The sequence below is a fragment of the Poecilia mexicana genome, unplaced genomic scaffold (genome assembly GCF_051168715.1).
Source record: "Poecilia mexicana isolate PSO_F unplaced genomic scaffold, ASM5116871v1 scaffold_13, whole genome shotgun sequence".
NCBI classification, from domain to species: domain Eukaryota; kingdom Metazoa; phylum Chordata; class Actinopteri; order Cyprinodontiformes; family Poeciliidae; genus Poecilia; species Poecilia mexicana.
Window position 1 is genome coordinate 5,073,565 of NW_028263382.1, and position 18,346 is coordinate 5,091,910.

An 18,346-nucleotide genomic window follows, 5' to 3' on the forward strand; every position below is an offset into this window, starting at 1 on the left:
AAAAAGGAGAAACTGGAGAAATACCAGGGCCTCAGAGAGGAACTGGAGAAGGCCTGGAAGGTGAAGACCACAGTGGTGCCTGTGGTCATCGGGGCCCTCGGGGCAGTCACCCCCAAACTGGAGCAGTGGCTCAAACAGATCCCAGGAACAACATCAGACATCTCAGTCCAGAAATGTGCAGTTCTAGGCACAGCCAAGATACTGGAGGAGAACCTGAAGCTCCCAGGCCTCTGGTAGAGGACCCGAGCTCAGAGGATGAAAGAGAGAGAGAGAGAGAGAGAGAGAGAGAGAGAGAGAGGGGGAGAAAGAGAGAGAGGGAGGGAGGGAGAGAGAGAGAGACAGAGAAAGAGAGGGAGGGCTACTGGTGGGCACCGCTAGCTACGCTAACCCTAAAGCACTAATCATAAACATTAGTTCCTAATGTTAAGATGCTACATCAACATGGTATTTAGTGAAAGCTAATGCTAACTTCCACCATGTTGATACCCAGCATGTCACCAGGATGACATGAGGAGACTTCAAAGAAATTCATTAACCTTCACATTTGTTTAATTGACACTCATTGTACTGTTGTATTTCTATCCACCTCATTTATTTGTTGTTTACTTGCTGCAATAGTTTCTTTTAAAACAGAGAGAACAGGCAAGAGGAAACAGAACCGCTGAGTTAACAGACTTCCAAATAAGAGCATTGCTATAAATATCTACTAAAATCATCCAGAACAGTTTATGACCAAAACTTCAACACAGATGTCAAACTTTATTCAACTGAAAGTTTACAAAACAGTCAAGTAAATTAGCGCTTTAGAATTTATCTAAAAAATATTGGAAACTGTTTTCAAAGTTAGCATAAACTAAATGCCGAGCAAAAAAAAGCTCATTTAGCTATTAGCACATTAGCATAAGTTATCCATCACTGCTAACCACAGGTTTGGAAACGGCGCCAACATGAAGAAAATGAACCCAAACAAAACGAAGCTTTCCTGCTGCTGAGGAAACGAGAGATTTTACGGCTGAAGGGAATATGGGTCTGAAAAATACAGTTTTAACTGGAACAACATCAGAGTGAGTTTATCCATCAGCTACTGGATCTCTTGCAGATCACAAGTGGAAATCCTGAAGATTTCTGGTGTCTGAAATCACCTGGGTTTAAAAACCAGAATGGGAGCAGAACCTGAAGCTGCGATGAGCATCTGTTCCGAGCCGCCGCTTCTCCATAAACACGTTTTTATGGTTTTTGTCATGCATGTAACAGATCTCCCCTGTAAACGAAACAATGTTCCTGTGTAAGTAAAGGATCAGAGCGCCGCACCCCGATGAAGTTTAATGTGTTTTATGAGCTAATAAAGGATCAAACATGAAACTCCTTCAGCCGCAGAAGGGAGCATGCTCATAAACGCTGAACGCTGCTCCATAAAAATGTGATCCAGCCGGTTATTAATTACTGGTTGTCAGTCATAGCTGTCAGTTCTGAATGAAAACAATAAAAACTGGATTTTGTTGTGAGGCCAACCTGAGATACCAGAAACATTTACAGTTGAGCTTCGATGGAGGATCCACTGAGGTCCTGATCCAGTCCGGATGAGGGGGGAAGAAGAAACCCTCATTCTATATTCGGCTCTTTTGTCGGCAGAGTGATACTTTGGAGGCTCATGGTGTGATTACAGGGTTAGGGATCACCTACACGGGGATGATGGGATGCCTTCTTGAGTAGTTATTTGGCATGTAAATGGTTCCTTGTGGGATATTTCACAGGTTACAGAGTCTTTAAAGAGTTAATTATTTATAGTTTTATGTGGTTACATGTTGGATACTCGTGATTCTACGAATGAAGCTTCGGTATTTTAGTTACTTCAGTTTGGACTGAGACCTGGCCACCGACCCAGAGAAGGGGCTCTGCCTTTTTACAGCTCAAGGTCATGAACTCAGATGTGCTGATTTTTATTCACTTTCTGCGAGTCGCTCCAATGAAAGCTGGACAGATGAAGACATCATCTGCAAAAAGCAGACAGTTCTGTCCCTGAAGGTCATGAACAGATTCAGTGACTGAGGTCAACCCTGAGGGAGTCCGACTCTCACTGGAAACACGTACGCAATGTGGACTGAGCTCCGACACCGGCCCACAGGAACCCAACTTCTACTGTCAAGGGGCCCGGTAGCCCAGGGTCCACCCAGGGACTCGGTCAAACGGCGTCTCCAAGTCCATAAAACACACGTAGACTGCTTAGTTGCAGGTCTCATAGAGTTATGCTTTGTGTAAGTCCAGAGTAGATGGAGAGGAACCGAGGCAGGGTGAGGTAGCCTGTAGGACATTAGCGTAGCTTGGGAATCGATGAGGTAACTTGCAGGTTTTCTTGCAGGATATGAATTGTAGACCTAGGGGTGCAGGGTACTTCTGGGCGTTCCTTGTAGGATGTCTACAGTGTTACAGGTTACATCCAGGAGTATTTACCCGTCTGGGAACCGGGTACCGCTATAAACCCGGATCCAAGCCTGGAGGGCCAGCAACTTTTAGACAAGTCCCCAGTTCAACGCACTGCAGTCAAATATCTGAATTATATCTGAAAATGTCCTGAACAGCAGCAGACGTCTGGCGAACGACTCTTTATTAGAAACAGCATTTCTATTGAAACAAAGGTTCTGTGTCCTGTTAACGATCCAGCTGTGGAGGAGCCAGGAATCTATTGGCCTCTCCAACATTCCCACGCACCTCAGGAACCATCCAACTCCTGGCGGAAGAGTCGGGTCGCTGCGGATCAACATGTTGGGGCCGAGTAACCAGAGCTTCTAGCATTATGAAACGTTTCTTTGCTCAGCTCTGAGGAGTTTCCATCCAACCTCCATCCAACCTCCATCCAACCTCCACCTCTGATTCTGCTCCAGCTAAGAGTCAAACCCAGAGAGGTGCTGAGCTTCTTCCAGTTGGTACAGAAACAAGCAGAACATTCATGGCTCCAAGCTTTAAGTTCACCGGTCCGTCCAGAGCGAGTGAACCTCCAGACTTCATTCTGCAGACGGTCCAGATCGCATCTCCTCAGCAGTTTTCAGAATTAATCCATTGAAGAACATTTAGAAGAACGATGAGGAAATCCTTAGGGCTCTTCTCCAGGTGGAGTTCACACGGACGGCAATCCGACTCCGACTGAGGAAGGAAAACGGAGACAGGAACGTTTCACTCAACAGAGAAGCAAAAAGGAAAACAAGAAAGAAGCAGTCAGAAAGACTATCCTAAACTTACATAACAGGAAAATATTCCAAACTAAATGATGGTAAAAACTGAAGTGAAATTGAAAAAATGTGCCTGAGTTACATAACAGAGTTCAATAATTAACTCCAGTTATCTTTTCAATCCTGTTGTATCCGGTTCTCAGGATCCTCAGTCACAGAAACCATCCGATTCGATAAACGGTGAATTTCTCCTGACTGACTGCGTCACCCTGCCTGGTCTGAACTCATTTAGATTATTTACATAAAATACAATGAAATACAGAGTGAACTGTGATTATTCACAGTGCCTGACAGGCAAAACGGGCAGCAAACGGCCAAACGCAACACAAAAATGCTGCAACCAGGAAATAAATGGAGCAAAAAGGAAAATGCTGCAAACTAAAAACGTCAGTCCTCCAGACCACCAGGGGGAGTCATCCTGGACCAGACGCTCAGTGGATCTCAGCAGAGCGTCTGGTTCTGCTGAGCGTCATTCGGGTCTGCAGTTGTGCCTTTAAAGTTGTCGGACGCCGTAAATATTGCAACAGTCTCTGACAGCAGCTAGCCGTTAGCGCTCGGCGACACTGAGGCCCAAAGTCACCAGAGCACGGACAGATGATCCATCCTGTCATTCCACACTCCGGCCAGCAGGTGGAGCCGCACAGCCAGCTCCTTCTACCTGGAGTGTACCTGCAGGAGCTCAAGACGTTTCCATGGTTACAGACGAGCCCAAGGGAAAGTATTCATCATCCTCCACATTTTTCTCCAGGTTTCTGATAAAGTCACAGAAAACCTTCTTTTCTTAAATGAAATAAATTAATCAATAATTAATTCATTAATTAAAAACTGATTTTTTTAAAAACTTATTCAGGTTTTATTTTTATATTAGTTTGTTTCTCAAACGTTTAGTAAATCTGTGATTTGCTGTTTAATGAACATATGGAAACATTTTGTTCTGGTGACCAAAGTTTGTTTTCCAGCTTCAAGCTGTGAGATCAGAAGCGGCCCAGCTGGACCGGTTCTGTTCAGGAAGCCGTCTGCTCCTCCCCCCTCTGAGGTCCGCTGCTCTGAGTCACACGGTTTCCTCTGCAGAGATCAGAGAGAGGCGCAGGCGGACCGGACCGGACCGGACCGGACTGGACTGGACTGGACCGGACCGGACCGGAACGGACTGGATTGGACTGGACTGGACTGGACCGGAATGGACTGGACCGGACCGGACCGGACCGGACCAGTCAAATACAGAAAAGTCGCAACATTGGAACCAGGCACGTGCAGAGGGGGGGTCTAGGGGGGCTTGACCACCTGCCCCTCTTGCTCCTTGCCCCCAAGGGCCCTTTTGGTCAAATTTATTTATCTTTTGTATTATTATTTCCTAAGCCCTCTTCTGACACATAACATGTACTAAAGTTATTAGTTTTTTGTTGGGGTTTTTGTACAACATAATAAGCCCTCCGGTCACCTTGTTACCTTTGACCTTTTGCCTGTGACCCAGTTGCCTCTCCACAGTGAGATCAGGCGGCTAACTGGAGCTGAACGTAGCGAACGTTCCAGATTACAGAACAGTTTCTGGTGAATAAAGTGGAGCAGACCTGCTGCTTGTCAGATGATGGAAAACGTTGAAGTCTTGTTTCTGCTTCAGCGGTTTAAGCAGAGAGGTAATGAGATACAACAGACACTGACAGGCCTCTGTCTGCCTTTCTCTGAAGAACTACTGAGGGGAGGAGACAGCCAGGTGAGGAGAAACTGTTCTGATCCATCATTCAGTGTTTTTATCATACAGACATTAGGCTGTTGTTGTTGTGCTACTAGCTAGCTGCTAGCTAACGACTTTGCTAGCAAACTAAAAAGCTTCTTCCCTGCATCATTAATGATATCAGTCATTCTTCAGTATCAATTATGCAATAGGGGAACATCAACTGTCCAGAACCGATCATCTCCATAATGGATTTATGTCTAATTTCCTTTGCTGCATAATGTACATTTATTCTGGCGTTAGGTAAATGTACCTTGAAGGAGAATAGCACTTAAATAAAATCCAACAAGGATATTCATTTAGAATTAAAAATAACTCACCTGAATTACCATGATAGATAAAATGTATGTAATAAAAGTCATTAATGAAGGAAAAAACTCAACCAGACTTTAAGTTTAGGGTCTGGTTCACAGAGTATGAAGTAATTTTTTCCCCAATAATTCAATGAAAAAAAAAAACTAACCTCAGTTAAGAAAAATAAAATTGAAATCAAAACTTTCGAAACTGTAATGATCTCTTTTTTTTAAAAAAACAAAACATTTAGTTTAAAACTTTTGGTAACACTTTATTTGAAGGGGGTGAATAAGACTGTCATGACACTGTCATAAACATGTCATAACACCTGTCATGAACATGAATAAGCCTTCATGAATATTTATGACTGTTGTCATAAAGCGTCATTCGGTAAATTATGACACTTTTAATACAAAGTTGACATTATTCAAAATGTCTTTGTTATGACAACTTGACATTAACCAATAAATCATTACTGTTTAAACTTTACCTTTAATAACATAAAGATACCTCATTTTTAAAGTGCAATCAGTAATACTTTTATAACAAATTTATATCAGTAATGATTTCTTGGTTAATGTCAAGTTGTCATAACAAAGACATTTTGAATGTCAACTTTTTATTAAAAGTGTCATAATTTACCGAATGACGCTTTATGACAACAGTCATAAATATTCATGAAGGCTTATTCATGTTCATGACAGGTGTTATGACATGTTTATGACAGTGTCATGACAGTCTTATTCACCCCCTTCAAATAAAGTGTTACCAAACTTTTTTTAATTAAATAACTCATGTTTGTCTGGTGAACTTAAAGTTATTTGTCAAACAAACTTTTATTTGCACACATCAGAAATCTTTTGTTGTGATTTTAGGCCCCGCCCACAACGTCATGTGAGAATCACAGCAAAACTTTGAGTCAAACCAAAACTTAGAATAGCAAGAAAAGATTTATGACATGCACAAATAAGTTTGTTTAGCAAAACAAAAAGTTCACTTCATGAGACAAACATGTGTGATTTTAATTTTAAAAGTTTTTTTAGCTAAACTCAGCAGCTTTTCTCATGGTGACATGCATTAACAATTACATTTTTGCTGTTGTTTCTTTTTCCTGCAGCTCCAGTTAAAGTTTGCTGCAGCTCTGCTTTCCTGAATGGACCATCTTCATCTCCACTGCAGCAACCAGGCAGCTGTTTTATAGATTACAGTCACTAAAAGGCTGCATTCTGCCCTTGTTTATAGTTTTAATAGTGTAATTCTGTAAAGACTAAATATGTCTGGTGGTCCAGCTCTGATTAAATATGTTGCTAAACTGCAGGTTTGAATATTTCAATACTTTCCTATAACAAAATAGACCTGCAGAAAGAAATTACTGATAAAATATCTTACATATGCATAGTTGTCTGATCTATATAGAGATTTTCCTTAGCTTTGATTATTTTATAATTTATCATTGTTTATTAAACTCTGAAATCTGTTCATATTCAGTCCTAGAAGGAGGTTAGATGGGCCCTTTTTTTGAGCACCTGGCCTTTAGTGGCCTCTGATTGGAACAAAATGCTGCGTCGCGCCTGCGGCATCAGAACGGCCGTCTGCTCTGCAGCCTTTCCTCCTGCGTCGTTTTGTGCTGCAGACGCCAGAGGCAGACTTCCTGTGCCCATTTACGGTCGGCTGAATGATCCTGTAGCTGCTCTCGGTCTGAGTCGTCCTCTGAGGGAGACCCGACCAGAACCTGAATCCAAACACACTTCCTCCCAGACTCTCAGCAGAACCAGCGCCGCGGTTCCACCAGGAGTCGGTTTGGTTGCTCGCCTTTAAAGGCCTGATCGCCGGTTCTGTTCGGGGTCTGGGTCTCTGGGGGGTTTCAGGCTCAGTTCTCACGGTTTCTTCATTCTGGATCGATGATCCGGATGTGCTGAGTCACGTCGGCCACTCAGGGCTGGACTCATTTAACTCTGCCAGTCAGGGAAGTGGGGCAATTCTTCACATGCTGACCCAGAGCCGTCCTTGATGGTGCTAACCCGACCCGACCATCTGCTCCGTCTGGCCAGAGGAACAGAAACCTTCATGCTTTTACTAGGCCGTTTCATCATCAGGGGAAACAACTGATCACGATGCTGACTGCTGAATCATCTGATGCGTTTAGGGGCCGCTGAGTCTCATGGACACAGGACAGTAGGACCAAAATGTCTCCCCCTGGACGCCAAGTGAGGTCACAGTTTGTCTGTAAATCCTCACAAGCAAAACGTGTGCAGAAAATCAAACGGAGGAATCTGGAGAGTCCCGGAGGGATGGATGTCTTCCCAGCCATCCGAGTGGTGGACCAGTCCAGCAGGACTCATTGTTAGTATCAGTAGTATTGTTGTTGTCCCTGCTGCTCACCTTTTTAAATTTCTTGGCCAGTTTCCTTAACGACTGGCTTAACTTGGGCTCAGTGCAGTTCAGGCTGCTGACCATCATCTCCTCGCAGAGGACACTCAGCTCGTCGGCGAAGCAGCTCAAGGCGGCGGTGGGACATTTCTGCTGGAAGAGAACAAGACTCAGCACAGACAGAAAGCGCAGCCCTCAGTCAGCTGCAGCTCGGTTTCTCTTCCATCACCTGCAGCTGAGATTCTAAATCTCAGGTCGGATTTGAGCTGCATGGAGGCGCCAGTTTGGAAATTTGCAAAAGGAATGGAGACAGTTTTAGGATACTGAATGTAAAAGGCTGTTTTACTGGGAACGAGGCAAGACGACGTCCCTCCTGCTGGAGCGAATCGATTCTGAAAGCCTTCAGCTTTGGATCATCAGAACCAGCAGAACCCAACCGCCCTCTGCCTCACTGCAGCTTCAGGAACACAAACACTGGACCTTTAAAGTCCTGACTGGTTTCCAACAAGCAGAACCTTCAGCAGAACCGGATCAGTTCAGTCAAATCCTCACATCTAGAACTCCAGACCTTCCTGTTTGCTCTGGGAGGAACCAGGATGGAAAACGGAGCAACATGAAAATCACTGATGATCTGATTCTAACTCATCTTCCAATAATCTGGACAAAATTCCAGAAAACCTGAAAGATGTCCTTTAAAACGAGACTAAAACATTCTAGAAATGATTAATAACTGGAATATTGATCAATTAGTTATGGAGTTTATTAAAACTTTTCCTTCCTCTCATTATAATGTGATGTTTAGTTTGATGAAATATTCTATAGAAACAAACTGGAGTTTGATGCTGTTTGGGACGTCCGCTGGGTATTGATCCTGTTATTGATCCTGTTATTGATCCTGTTATTGATCCTGTTATTGATCGTGTTATTGATCCTGTTATTGATCGTGTTATTGGTCGTGTTATTGATCCTGTTATTGATCCTGTTATTGATCCTGTTATTGATCCTGTTATTGATCGTGTTATTGATCCTGTTATTGATCCTGTTATTGATCGTGTTATTGATCGTGTTATTGATCCTGTTATTGATCCTGTTATTGATCGTGTTATTGATCGTGTTATTGGTCGTGTTATTGATCCTGTTATTGATCCTGTTATTGGTCGTGTTATTGATCCTGTTATTGATCGTGTTATTGGTCGTGTTATTGATCCTGTTATTGATCCTGTTATTGGTCGTGTTATTGATCCTGTTATTGATCGTGTTATTGATCCTGTTATTGATCGTGTTATTGGTCGTGTTATTGATCCTGTTATTGATCCTGTTATTGATCCTGTTATTGGTCGTGTTATTGATCCTGTTATTGATCGTGTTATTGATCCTGTTATTGATCGTGTTATTGATCCTGTTATTGATCCTGTTATTGATCCTGTTATTGATCCTGTTATTGATCCTGTTATTGATCCTGTTATTGATCGTGTTATTGATCCTGTTATTGATCGTGTTATTGATCGTGTTATTGATCGTGTTATTGATCCTGTTATTGGTCGTGTTATTGATCGTGTTATTGATCCTGTTATTGATCGTGTTATTGATCCTGTTATTGATCCTGTTATTGATCCTGTTATTGATCCTGTTATTGATCCTGTTATTGATCGTGTTATTGATCCTGTTATTGGTCGTGTTATTGATCGTGTTATTGATCCTGTTATTGATCCTGTTATTGATCGTGTTATTGATCGTGTTATTGATCCTGTTATTGATTGTGTTATTGATCCTGTTATTGGTCGTGTTATTGATCCTGTTATTGATCGTGTTATTGGTCGTGTTATTGGTCGTGTTATTGATCGTGTTATTGATCGTGTTATTGGTGCTTGTAGGTCACGTGGAGCTGAGCAGCTTTTTTAGATCATTTAATTAAAGCAGTAACAGGATTTTTATGAGGTTCAGTCAAATATAAGTATTTTACATTTTTTTCTTCCATTATGTGACAAGCTACATGCTTTTCACTTCTTTATTTCATTTTTTATGTTAAAGTAAAACAAGAAAGTAAATAAAATTCTATTATTTTAAAAAGTGTGTTTGGATAGAAGAAGCTAAAGATCTGCTTTACCAGATTTACTGACCAGACTGTAAAATCAATCAACTTTTATCTGGATTTTTATTTATTCTCTGCTGGATTTTGCTGAAGGGATTTATTTGCTTGTACCAACAGAACCCGGCGCTGCTCAGGTCTGGAGCTGCCGCATCCATGATTGCTGCCAGCAGTCATCACCATGGAGACCGACTGAAACAGTCAGCCTGGCAGATGCCAAGGTTCAGCGCTAACCTCAGCGTAAAAACCAGGGAGTTTTCCACCACTGTGACATCACATCCTGTAGCAGGAAACTCATGAAGACCATGAAGCAGCTGGAGAAGATGGCGGCTAATGAACCGCCAGCCTCTGTCTGAGCTCTAAGGTTGAGAACAATCCTTCGGCTTCAGCCGACGTTTATTCCTCAGGGGAAGCAGTCTGACACGGTTTTAAACCTTCAGCTTAAAACCCTCACCAGCATTCACATGTCAGACGGGAAAACTCAAAGTCTCTGGACACCAAACATGTTCAGAGAAAACAAAGATGGCCGACGAGGAATAAGCGATGGCAACAGTTTCTGGACAATTTATAATGGAGAAAAAACAAGACAAAGAGACCCAAACCCTGCACCTGTGACCTGTAGAGACTGGACCCTGGCTCGGACCTAGTGGCCCCTGGTGGGCAGCAGCCCCCCCTGCTGGGCCAGGCGGGTACTGGATGGAGTAATTAGGGTTGAAAACAGATTGCCTGTGTCAGAAATCCTTCCTGTCTGGAGCAGCTTTGTGGTTTTGAACAGAGCTGAAGCAGAACCCTCAACTTTCATGAACTCTGTGTTTGTCTGCAGCCTGTTAGGTGGAACTGTGTCTGCAGAAGTCATTCATTCAGACGCAGCAGAGCGTGAAGCCTGAAGCTGCGATCAGACTCACTGATCTCAGTCCAGATGTTCAGGAATGAAGACGTGGAGCGCCTGCAGCCAATCAGACCGCGCCGCGCCGTTGTCATTGTTCTGCACCGATAAGCTTCGCCTCTTCTGATGCCAGCGGCGTTGATTTTGGCTTCTGCACTTTCCAAAGTGAGGAGGTGGAATTTGTTTATATTCAGCAATAAGAAGAAACTTTCTGCCCTCAGGCTCTCAGCGAACTGGACCACCAAGAGAGAGAGCCAGGCAAGCTGCTGCTTTTCATCACACTTAGACCCAAGTTTAGAAAACTGAAGGAGAAAATGGCCTCGAACATGGAACTGTTGATCAGATCATAAAACCGTCAGCCGTGTCAGATTCTCAGGCTGATAAGATGAAGCTTCGCCGACTAAACACTTCTGCAGATCTGATACTGAGAACTTCAACATGTCATTTTTATTTGAGCAGGAGAATCTGAGATTAAAATCTATGTTTCAACATCGACAACTACAAAAAACTACAGGCATGAAAACCCAGATCAGAAAGGAAGAGAACAAAACGCAGTCACAGAAACAGGAATAAAATACAACTTGATATTAAAGCATCTAGAAAAATGATAACAAACTGATTAAGGGTGACTTTAAATAGACCATCTCCTTTCACTTGAAGTCTTTCTGCAGTTGATTCCAATTTAAGGGAGAAGAAAACGGGAAGAATGTTTTCCTCTTTTAGTGAAGAGGAAGAAAAGAGCAGCAGATTTTAAGAGACCCAGCAGGAGGCGCCGCTGCAGACGGACTCACCTTGCAGTCTTCAACAGACGGCGTGTAAAGACTGAGGTCCATCTGTGGAGAAACAAAACATTTACATTTATAATTCAATAAATGCTTAATTAACCATTTTAAAGACCAAAGAAATGTGATTTCTGTCTCAAAGCTGCTCTGGTCCAGATTGTTCCTGACACATAATCGGGTCAGAACTGTTTTCCTTGATCGTAGGACGTTCTGATGAAAAATGAAAAGTCTGAGCCAGAAAGAGCAAAAGCTGGACGTGTTGGGATTCACATGAGAACAGAACAGCTTTCTGTCCTCAGCCAGGTTCTGCTGCTGGTTCCTCCGGGCCAGCGCTGGACAAAATGGCCGATAAAAACCAAATCTGTGCCCAGATTACAGAAAGTTCACATCGGCCGGTTCTGGCAGCTGTCCGCTCTTATCAAACACATGTTGGGCTTTGAGACATTTCAGGAACAAATGGCTGCTCAGAGGAAAATATGAAGAAATGACTGAAATATTTTGAAGGAGCAAAGACAAACATGAGCAGCAGATTGTGTTTAGTTTTACAGAAGGAGGCTGAGTTACACGAATACAGCTGGCAGGTTTACTTCAGGCTGAGAAATTATAAACGATTCCGCTTCTGGATAAACTTCTAGAGTAAATCTGTTTCCAGTGTTTCTGTTTCATTCCCAGCTTCAGTCGAAGGTCCTGGTCTGATCCTGGGCGGGTCAGGAGGGGAACCTGGAACCTGGAGGGGAACCTGGAACCTGGAGGGAAACCTGGAACCTGGAGGGGAACCTGGAAACCTGGAGGGGAACCTGGAACCTGGAGGGAAACCTGGAACCTGGAGGGGAACCTGGAACCTGGAGGGGAACCTGGAACCTGGAGGGAAACCTGGAACCTGGAGGGAAACCTGGAACCTGGAGGGGAACCTGGAACCTGGAGGGGAACCTGGAAACCTGGAGGGGAACCTGGAACCTGGAGGGGAACCTGGAACCTGGAGGGAAACCTGGAACCTGGAGGGGAACCTGGAACCTGGAGGGGAACCTGGAAACCTGGAGGGGAACCTGGAACCTGGAGGGGAACCTGGAACCTGGAGGGAAACCTGGAACCTGGAGGGGAACCTGGAACCTGGAGGGGAACCTGGAACCTGGAGGGAAACCTGGAGGGGAACCTGGAACCTGGAGGTGGAACTGCAGCTAAAGATTTATGTTCTGTAATATATAAACTTTAACTTTCAGTGTTCCTCAGATAAGAAAACAGCATTAAAAATTCATCTGCCTTGAGTTTCCATGTAACAGGATTTATGCTGGAACTGTTGCTTGACAGAAGCAAAGAAATCCACAACTCGTCTTTCTGGGTGGATCTTCAGATCCGCCTCATCAACAAGTTCTGGAAAACGAGTCGATGCCATGTGAGGATAATCCCCAGACATCTGGACACAGATATTCGGCAGACGTGCAGCAGACCGCCGGTCTCCAATGTGACTTTTATCAAACCCACTTCAGATCTGACTCCAGGTCTGCTTTCAGACCAGGTTTCAGCCAAACCAAACCACTCCTCCTGCGTCCCACGTTTCTGTCGCTCTGAACGTTTGTTTTCCATGATGCTGATGCTCTGCTCTTGTAGTTACCTCTGGCTGTAGTTTGGGAAAGACAGCAGAGGAAGTGAAGGAAAACGGTCGGTCCATGTTGGCCTCCCCAAATATGGAGCCATTAAAGTTGGAGCAAAAGGAACATTAAAGACAGTTTATTGCTGGCAGAGATGCTGTGGCTCTGGGCAAACTGGCCTCTGAGGACCTGACCTGGACTCTTCTGGAAACCCTGAGACAATCCTGATGTCAGTATCTCACCTGCAGGGGGCCTGTAGGCTTAGAACAACTTTATAGCAGAACTACCATACTGGATCCTCCTGGATCCCTCCAGAGGACACAGAGGTATAAACGTCCTACAGGAAACCCAAAGGCTGGACTTCAGTACCTGCTGAGTACCTCCCAATCAACTCTGCTGTTCTACAAGCTACCGAACGCTCTGTGTACCCTATGTAGCAGGAACCCTCAAGTACTTCATCATTGCCATGTAAAACTTTAAGTACCGCATTTTCCAGACTATAGAGCGCACCTCACTATAAGCCGCACCTACAAAGTTTTTTTTTTTTAAACCTGGAAATGTACATATATAAGCTGCTGGTCTCTCCGCCGCTCTCGGGTTTTTTACAAGGACTCAGCCCTGCGTCTCCAGCGCCGAACCGTGGATTCGTTCACGCCGAGCTGATTCGTTCACGCCGAGCTGATTCGTTCACGCCGCTCGTTCACGCCGAGCTGACCTGCAGCGGCTCCATGTCCCTCCTGACCTCCCAGATCTTCAGCCCTCAACCTAAAAGCTGCATCACATGAACGTCTTCATGTTTCCATGATGAGGTCAGTTTGAAAACATTTCTCCGTCGTGCCTGCTGCTAGCATCTGCTTGCTCTAAATGAAAATCTGCGCTTTCTTCTTTGACTTCCAATGATTCACTTCCTGCTACAGAGCCCCCTGGTGGCTGAAGAAAAAGCCACAGAAAAGCCCACTGGGCTATAAGCCGCTACTTTTCTCCCACGCTTTGAACCAGCGGAAAATACAATATTTAATATACGGCTATCAGTGCCTGTGACCAGACAGACAGAGAGAGACTCTAAAAGTCTCCTTCATCAACTTTGACCTTCAGGCAACCTGTGTTGCTTCTGTTTGATGTTTTAGGTTCAGGATTTTAAGCTAATCCTGTTTTTGTTTTTTGTTTAATCTCCTGTTGATTACAGAGCCAGTCTGCTCTTTATTTCCATTCTAGGCCTTCTTCATATTTTCTGAATACATTTGCAGTAAAAACATAACCACCTCCTGCAGCTGTTATGCTTTTTGGTTTCTTTGAGCTGATGTTTGATTTAGAGACCATGAGACAAAGACACCAAGATCAAGACAGAACATTATGCAAGTCTGGAGGAAACGTCTCATAATGACAGACAGGATTTGTACAACTAATCCATGAGGTTTATTCAGATTCCAACATTTGAACAATTAAAAGCTAAAGTCCTTTGAAGCACTGGTTTGACCACGAGTAACTAACGGCTGGGATGTCACTGAGGAAACGTCAAATTTATTTAACATGTCTGAGAACAGCTGAGGTTGACCAAGAAGCATTTACATCAAGGAGTACAAACATAAAAAATCTGGTACTGAGTTCAATGACAGCAGAAAGAGAAGCTGGTTGACCTCAGCAGCAGCTGCTCGTTGTTCCACGTTCTATGACCAAAGGTTGGATGGAGCTCAGGTGGAGCAAGCAGCTGCAACACCTTTATTACTGCAGAAGGCCTGATCCTCCATCCATCTCCTGTTTAGACACACAAACTCTTCTGAACGTAGAAATCCATAACCAACTCAGACGAAGCGGTCTACCCAACAGAGCCACAGCATCTGCAAAACGCCAAACTGAGACTGGAGCCTCCCAACACCAAGATGGAGTCTATCCCAGACATCCAACCTTCTCTACTTTCTCCAGGAATGTGGAGCCAGTTCCCGCTTTGACCTGTTAGCCCAGAAACCTTTACATTCCTGCAGCGCCGCAGGAGAACCTCAACCTTTAAAAGTCCGATTCTAATGACTCCGTCAGCTCTTTGGTGGCATCCCGACCCAATCAGGAGCCTCTCTGCTCCTCCTCAAACCAACCGTCAATCAGAAACATTTTGCTTGGAGATGAGCAGTGGAGAGCACCGCTAGCTTAAGAACCAGCTGTGCTAACCCTAAAGCACCAACTATAAACGTTACTTCAGCCACCACTGAAGCTCTACACCGACAAAGTATTTAATACTGAAGCATTTAATTGTTCCATATTGCTACTCACCATGTATCAAAGACACAACACGTGCTCTATCGCCCCCTACAGGTTTAAATAGCTTCTATTTGAAGAATAGAAGTGATTCTTTGGAGCAGACCTTCACTCATGGTTTCAGTTTCATAGTTTTTGAGTCTTGCTAACGGTTGCTAATCTAGCCTAACTGACCGCAGTAGGGCTCCGGTCAGAAAGCAAGCAGGACTTCAGGAGATTTTAAACCAGAAAAATCTAAACTAAAAGTTTACAAACAGCCAAGTAAATTAGCACTTTAGAATTCATTTGGAACAATTACTTTAGGGGAAGCTAAGAGAGCTAAATGTTTTCAAAGTTAGAAAAAATGCTAATTAGCTGACTAGCTTATTAGCGGAAGCTGATTGATCACTGGAGATGGAAATGCTGGATCTGATTGGTTGGATCCCATCGCTTAGGCCTCCTATGAAGGTCACCTTTGCTGACCTTCGATCCCAGTTCACCAGTTTATAGGTGTGCTGTCACAGCGCCTCCTTGTGGAGGTTCAGTCCTGCCAAACGTTTCATGTTTACTGAAGGCTGTGATCCAGGATCAGTTCATTCATAGAAAGTTAAAACTTCAGAACCTGAAGGATTTCTGATCCTCCAGAGGAGCGATGGGTCATCAGTCTGATGCTTCAGTCAGGAGGAGAGGAAACCGTCGTTGGTATTTTCACTGCTTGCTGCCGTCTCCCCTCAGGCTGTCTTCCGTTTCTTAGATCGCAGTGGAAACTTGTCTCTACATGCAGCTCATCGGCACCAACCAGCTCAGAAGAGCAGCTTAGATCCCTGCTTCAGATAAAACAAACTTTAACACGTCCAAACCCGTCCAGCAGATTGGTGACGATTATTCGATTTGTGCCTGAAGTCTGTTTGTTCCAGTTTCTCAATCAGTATCATAATTACCTCATAATTACCACGTAAAACTGTAAACACTGTACAAAACACCAAATTTCACCAGTTTCAGCACAAAGTGGGGTAAATCCATACATATCTGACAGGGCTCTCTGCCTGGGGAGACATCTAATGACGGGCGGCACAACAGGTTGGAAGAAACATCATTTAATTTGCGGCCAAAATAAGTTTTTATAGCTCGACAGCCGTGTTCTGCGTTTCGCCTCCACTTGTTTCAGGAGACGCAGGATTGCTCACCTGCTCTGGTTAAGAAGCCTCAGGTCTAAAATGATTCCCAGTCATCTCATTACAAAATAAACATTCATGGGTTCATCTTGGGATTCGTTGAACACGCAGCATGTTGGAGCAGATCCGCTCTTCATTTCTTTGGTGGAAGGTTGGATGGTTTTTCCCTCTGGTTGTGGTTTTGTGCAGCTGGAAGGATTTTTTTGTTTTTACCTCTGGCGGCAGCTGATTAGCATCTCCAAAGATACCTGAACTTTGACCCCAAATCCCAGAGGAGTTAAAAGGATGAAGTTCAAAGCTTCTCCTCATCCACCATACGGACCGGCTGCTGCGACCCACTTCAATGAAACACCTGACCCGAACCGAGCTGCAGTGTTTCCAGCAGCCACTAGGGGCCAGACCAGGTGGACATTAGTTGATGAACCGCTCCATGATGGTCTCGGCCCAAATGGACCGTTCTTCTTGGTTCTGAACATGTTTTTGTTGGCGAAAGAATTTTCTGGATTTTGTTTCATTTTGCAGTTTTTCCTTTTTTCATGTTTTTCCTGAACGACCAGCTGGGAGGATGTGGATGGATCCATTTGTTAAGGAACGACCCGGTTTCGGTCCGGTTCGCTTCAGCAGCACAGTGATCAGATGCAGGTGATCTTTGCTCCGCTCTGCTGTCACTCATTTACCCGAGTGCAGCTCTAAAGACGAGCAGCTGACAAACTACAGACCCAAGATAAACCATCCCATAAATCTGCAGAACTCTGCGGCCCGGTTCTGAGTCTCACCTGCGTTGGCAGCGAGTCGTTGAGTGATTTCACCTTGTCGATCCGGCCCAGAGAGCAGAGCTCGTTCCTGCGGGATGGGGTCGGCGCCGCCAGCAGACACACAGAACACAGGAACACAGTCGCCAGAGCTGGACCGCCTCTCAGCATGGCCCGAGCAGCAGAACCATCATCTGACGCTGCTGCAGCCTCAGCTCCACATCCTGGGCCGGGACCAGAACCCCGCAGGACCCAGACTCAACCGCTCCCACTGGTTGTCCAGTTCAATCCCTGGACAGCTGGCAGGCGTCCGGTCAGCACCGGCTGGGTTCTGCCAGGGGAACCTCAAACGGGTCAAACGGGTCGGTCTGACTCACTCCAGAACCTTCAGCCTCATCCCTCCAGGAAACCCAGGTTCTGTTCCAGGCTTCAATGGAACATCCAGGAAGTCTGCATGTCCAGATGTCTCCTGTCTGTCCTCTGATGTCTCCTGATGTCTCCTGTCTGTCCTCTGATGTGTCCTGTCTGTCCTCTGATGTCTCCTGTCTGTCCTCTGATGTCTCCTGTCTGTCCTCTGATGTCTCCTGTCTGTCCTCTGATGTCTCCTGTCTGTCCTCTGATGTCTCCTGTCTGTCCTCTGATGTCTCCTGATGTCTCCTGTCTGTCCTCTGATGTGTCCTGTCTGTCCTCTGATGTCTCCTGTCTGTCCTCTGATGTCTCCTGTCTGTCCTCTGATGTCTCCTGATGTCTCCTGTCTGTCCTCTGATGTCTCCTGTCTGTCCTCTGATGTCTCCTGTCTGTCCTCTGATGTCTCCTGATGTCTCCTGTCTGTCCTCTGATGTCTCCTGTCTGTCCTCTGATGTCTCCTGTCTGTCCTCTGATGTCTCCTGATGTCTCCTGTCTGTCCTCTGATGTCTCCTGTCTGTCCTCTGATGTGTCCTGTCTGTCCTCTGATGTCTCCTGTCTGTCCTCTGATGTCTCCTGTCTGTCCTCTGATGTCTCCTGTCTGTCCTCTGATGTCTCCTGTCTGTCCTCTGATGTCTCCTGTCTGTCCTCTGATGTCTCCTGATGTCTCCTGTCTGTCCTCTGATGTGTCCTGTCTGTCCTCTGATGTCTCCTGTCTGTCCTCTGATGTCTCCTGTCTGTCCTCTGATGTCTCCTGATGTCTCCTGTCTGTCCTCTGATGTCTCCTGTCTGTCCTCTGATGTCTCCTGTCTG

At 44.8% G+C, this 18,346-nt stretch overlaps 1 protein-coding gene across 2 annotated transcripts; it reads right to left on the reverse strand.

Annotated features, from left to right (window-relative positions):
* Nucleotides 1-570: 570 nt before the first annotated feature.
* On the reverse strand, nt 571-18,054 carry il15l (interleukin 15, like). Of its 2 annotated transcripts, none has more exons than XM_088011510.1 (4): nt 17,153-18,054; nt 11,393-11,434; nt 7,639-7,776; nt 571-3,141 (listed from the first exon to the last, which is right to left on the reverse strand). In XM_088011510.1, the coding sequence occupies exons 1-4, from the start codon at nt 17,297-17,299 to the stop codon at nt 3,034-3,036; spliced, it is 435 nt and encodes a 144-aa protein (XP_087867636.1). In that variant the 5' UTR covers nt 17,300-18,054; the 3' UTR covers nt 571-3,033. The 2 variants fall into 2 exon arrangements, with proteins under 2 accessions (XP_087867636.1, XP_087867635.1); XM_088011509.1 differs by having other exon boundaries at nt 7,639-7,779.
* Between the last annotated feature and the right edge of the window lie 292 nt (nt 18,055-18,346).

Excerpts from the sequence above, each read along its gene's own strand:
- il15l (XM_088011509.1), bottom strand. The coding sequence starts at position 17,299 with ATGCTGAGAGGCGGTCCAGCTCTGGCGACTGTGTTCCTGTGTTCTGTG. Across the intron at positions 11,435-17,152 it reads ACGACTCGCTGCCAACGCAG|ATGGACCTCAGTCTTTACAC; the intron begins GTGAGACTCAGA and ends GTTTCTCCACAG. Across the intron at positions 7,780-11,392 it reads CGTCTGTTGAAGACTGCAAG|CAGAAATGTCCCACCGCCGC; the intron begins GTGAGTCCGTCT and ends GTTCTCTTCCAG.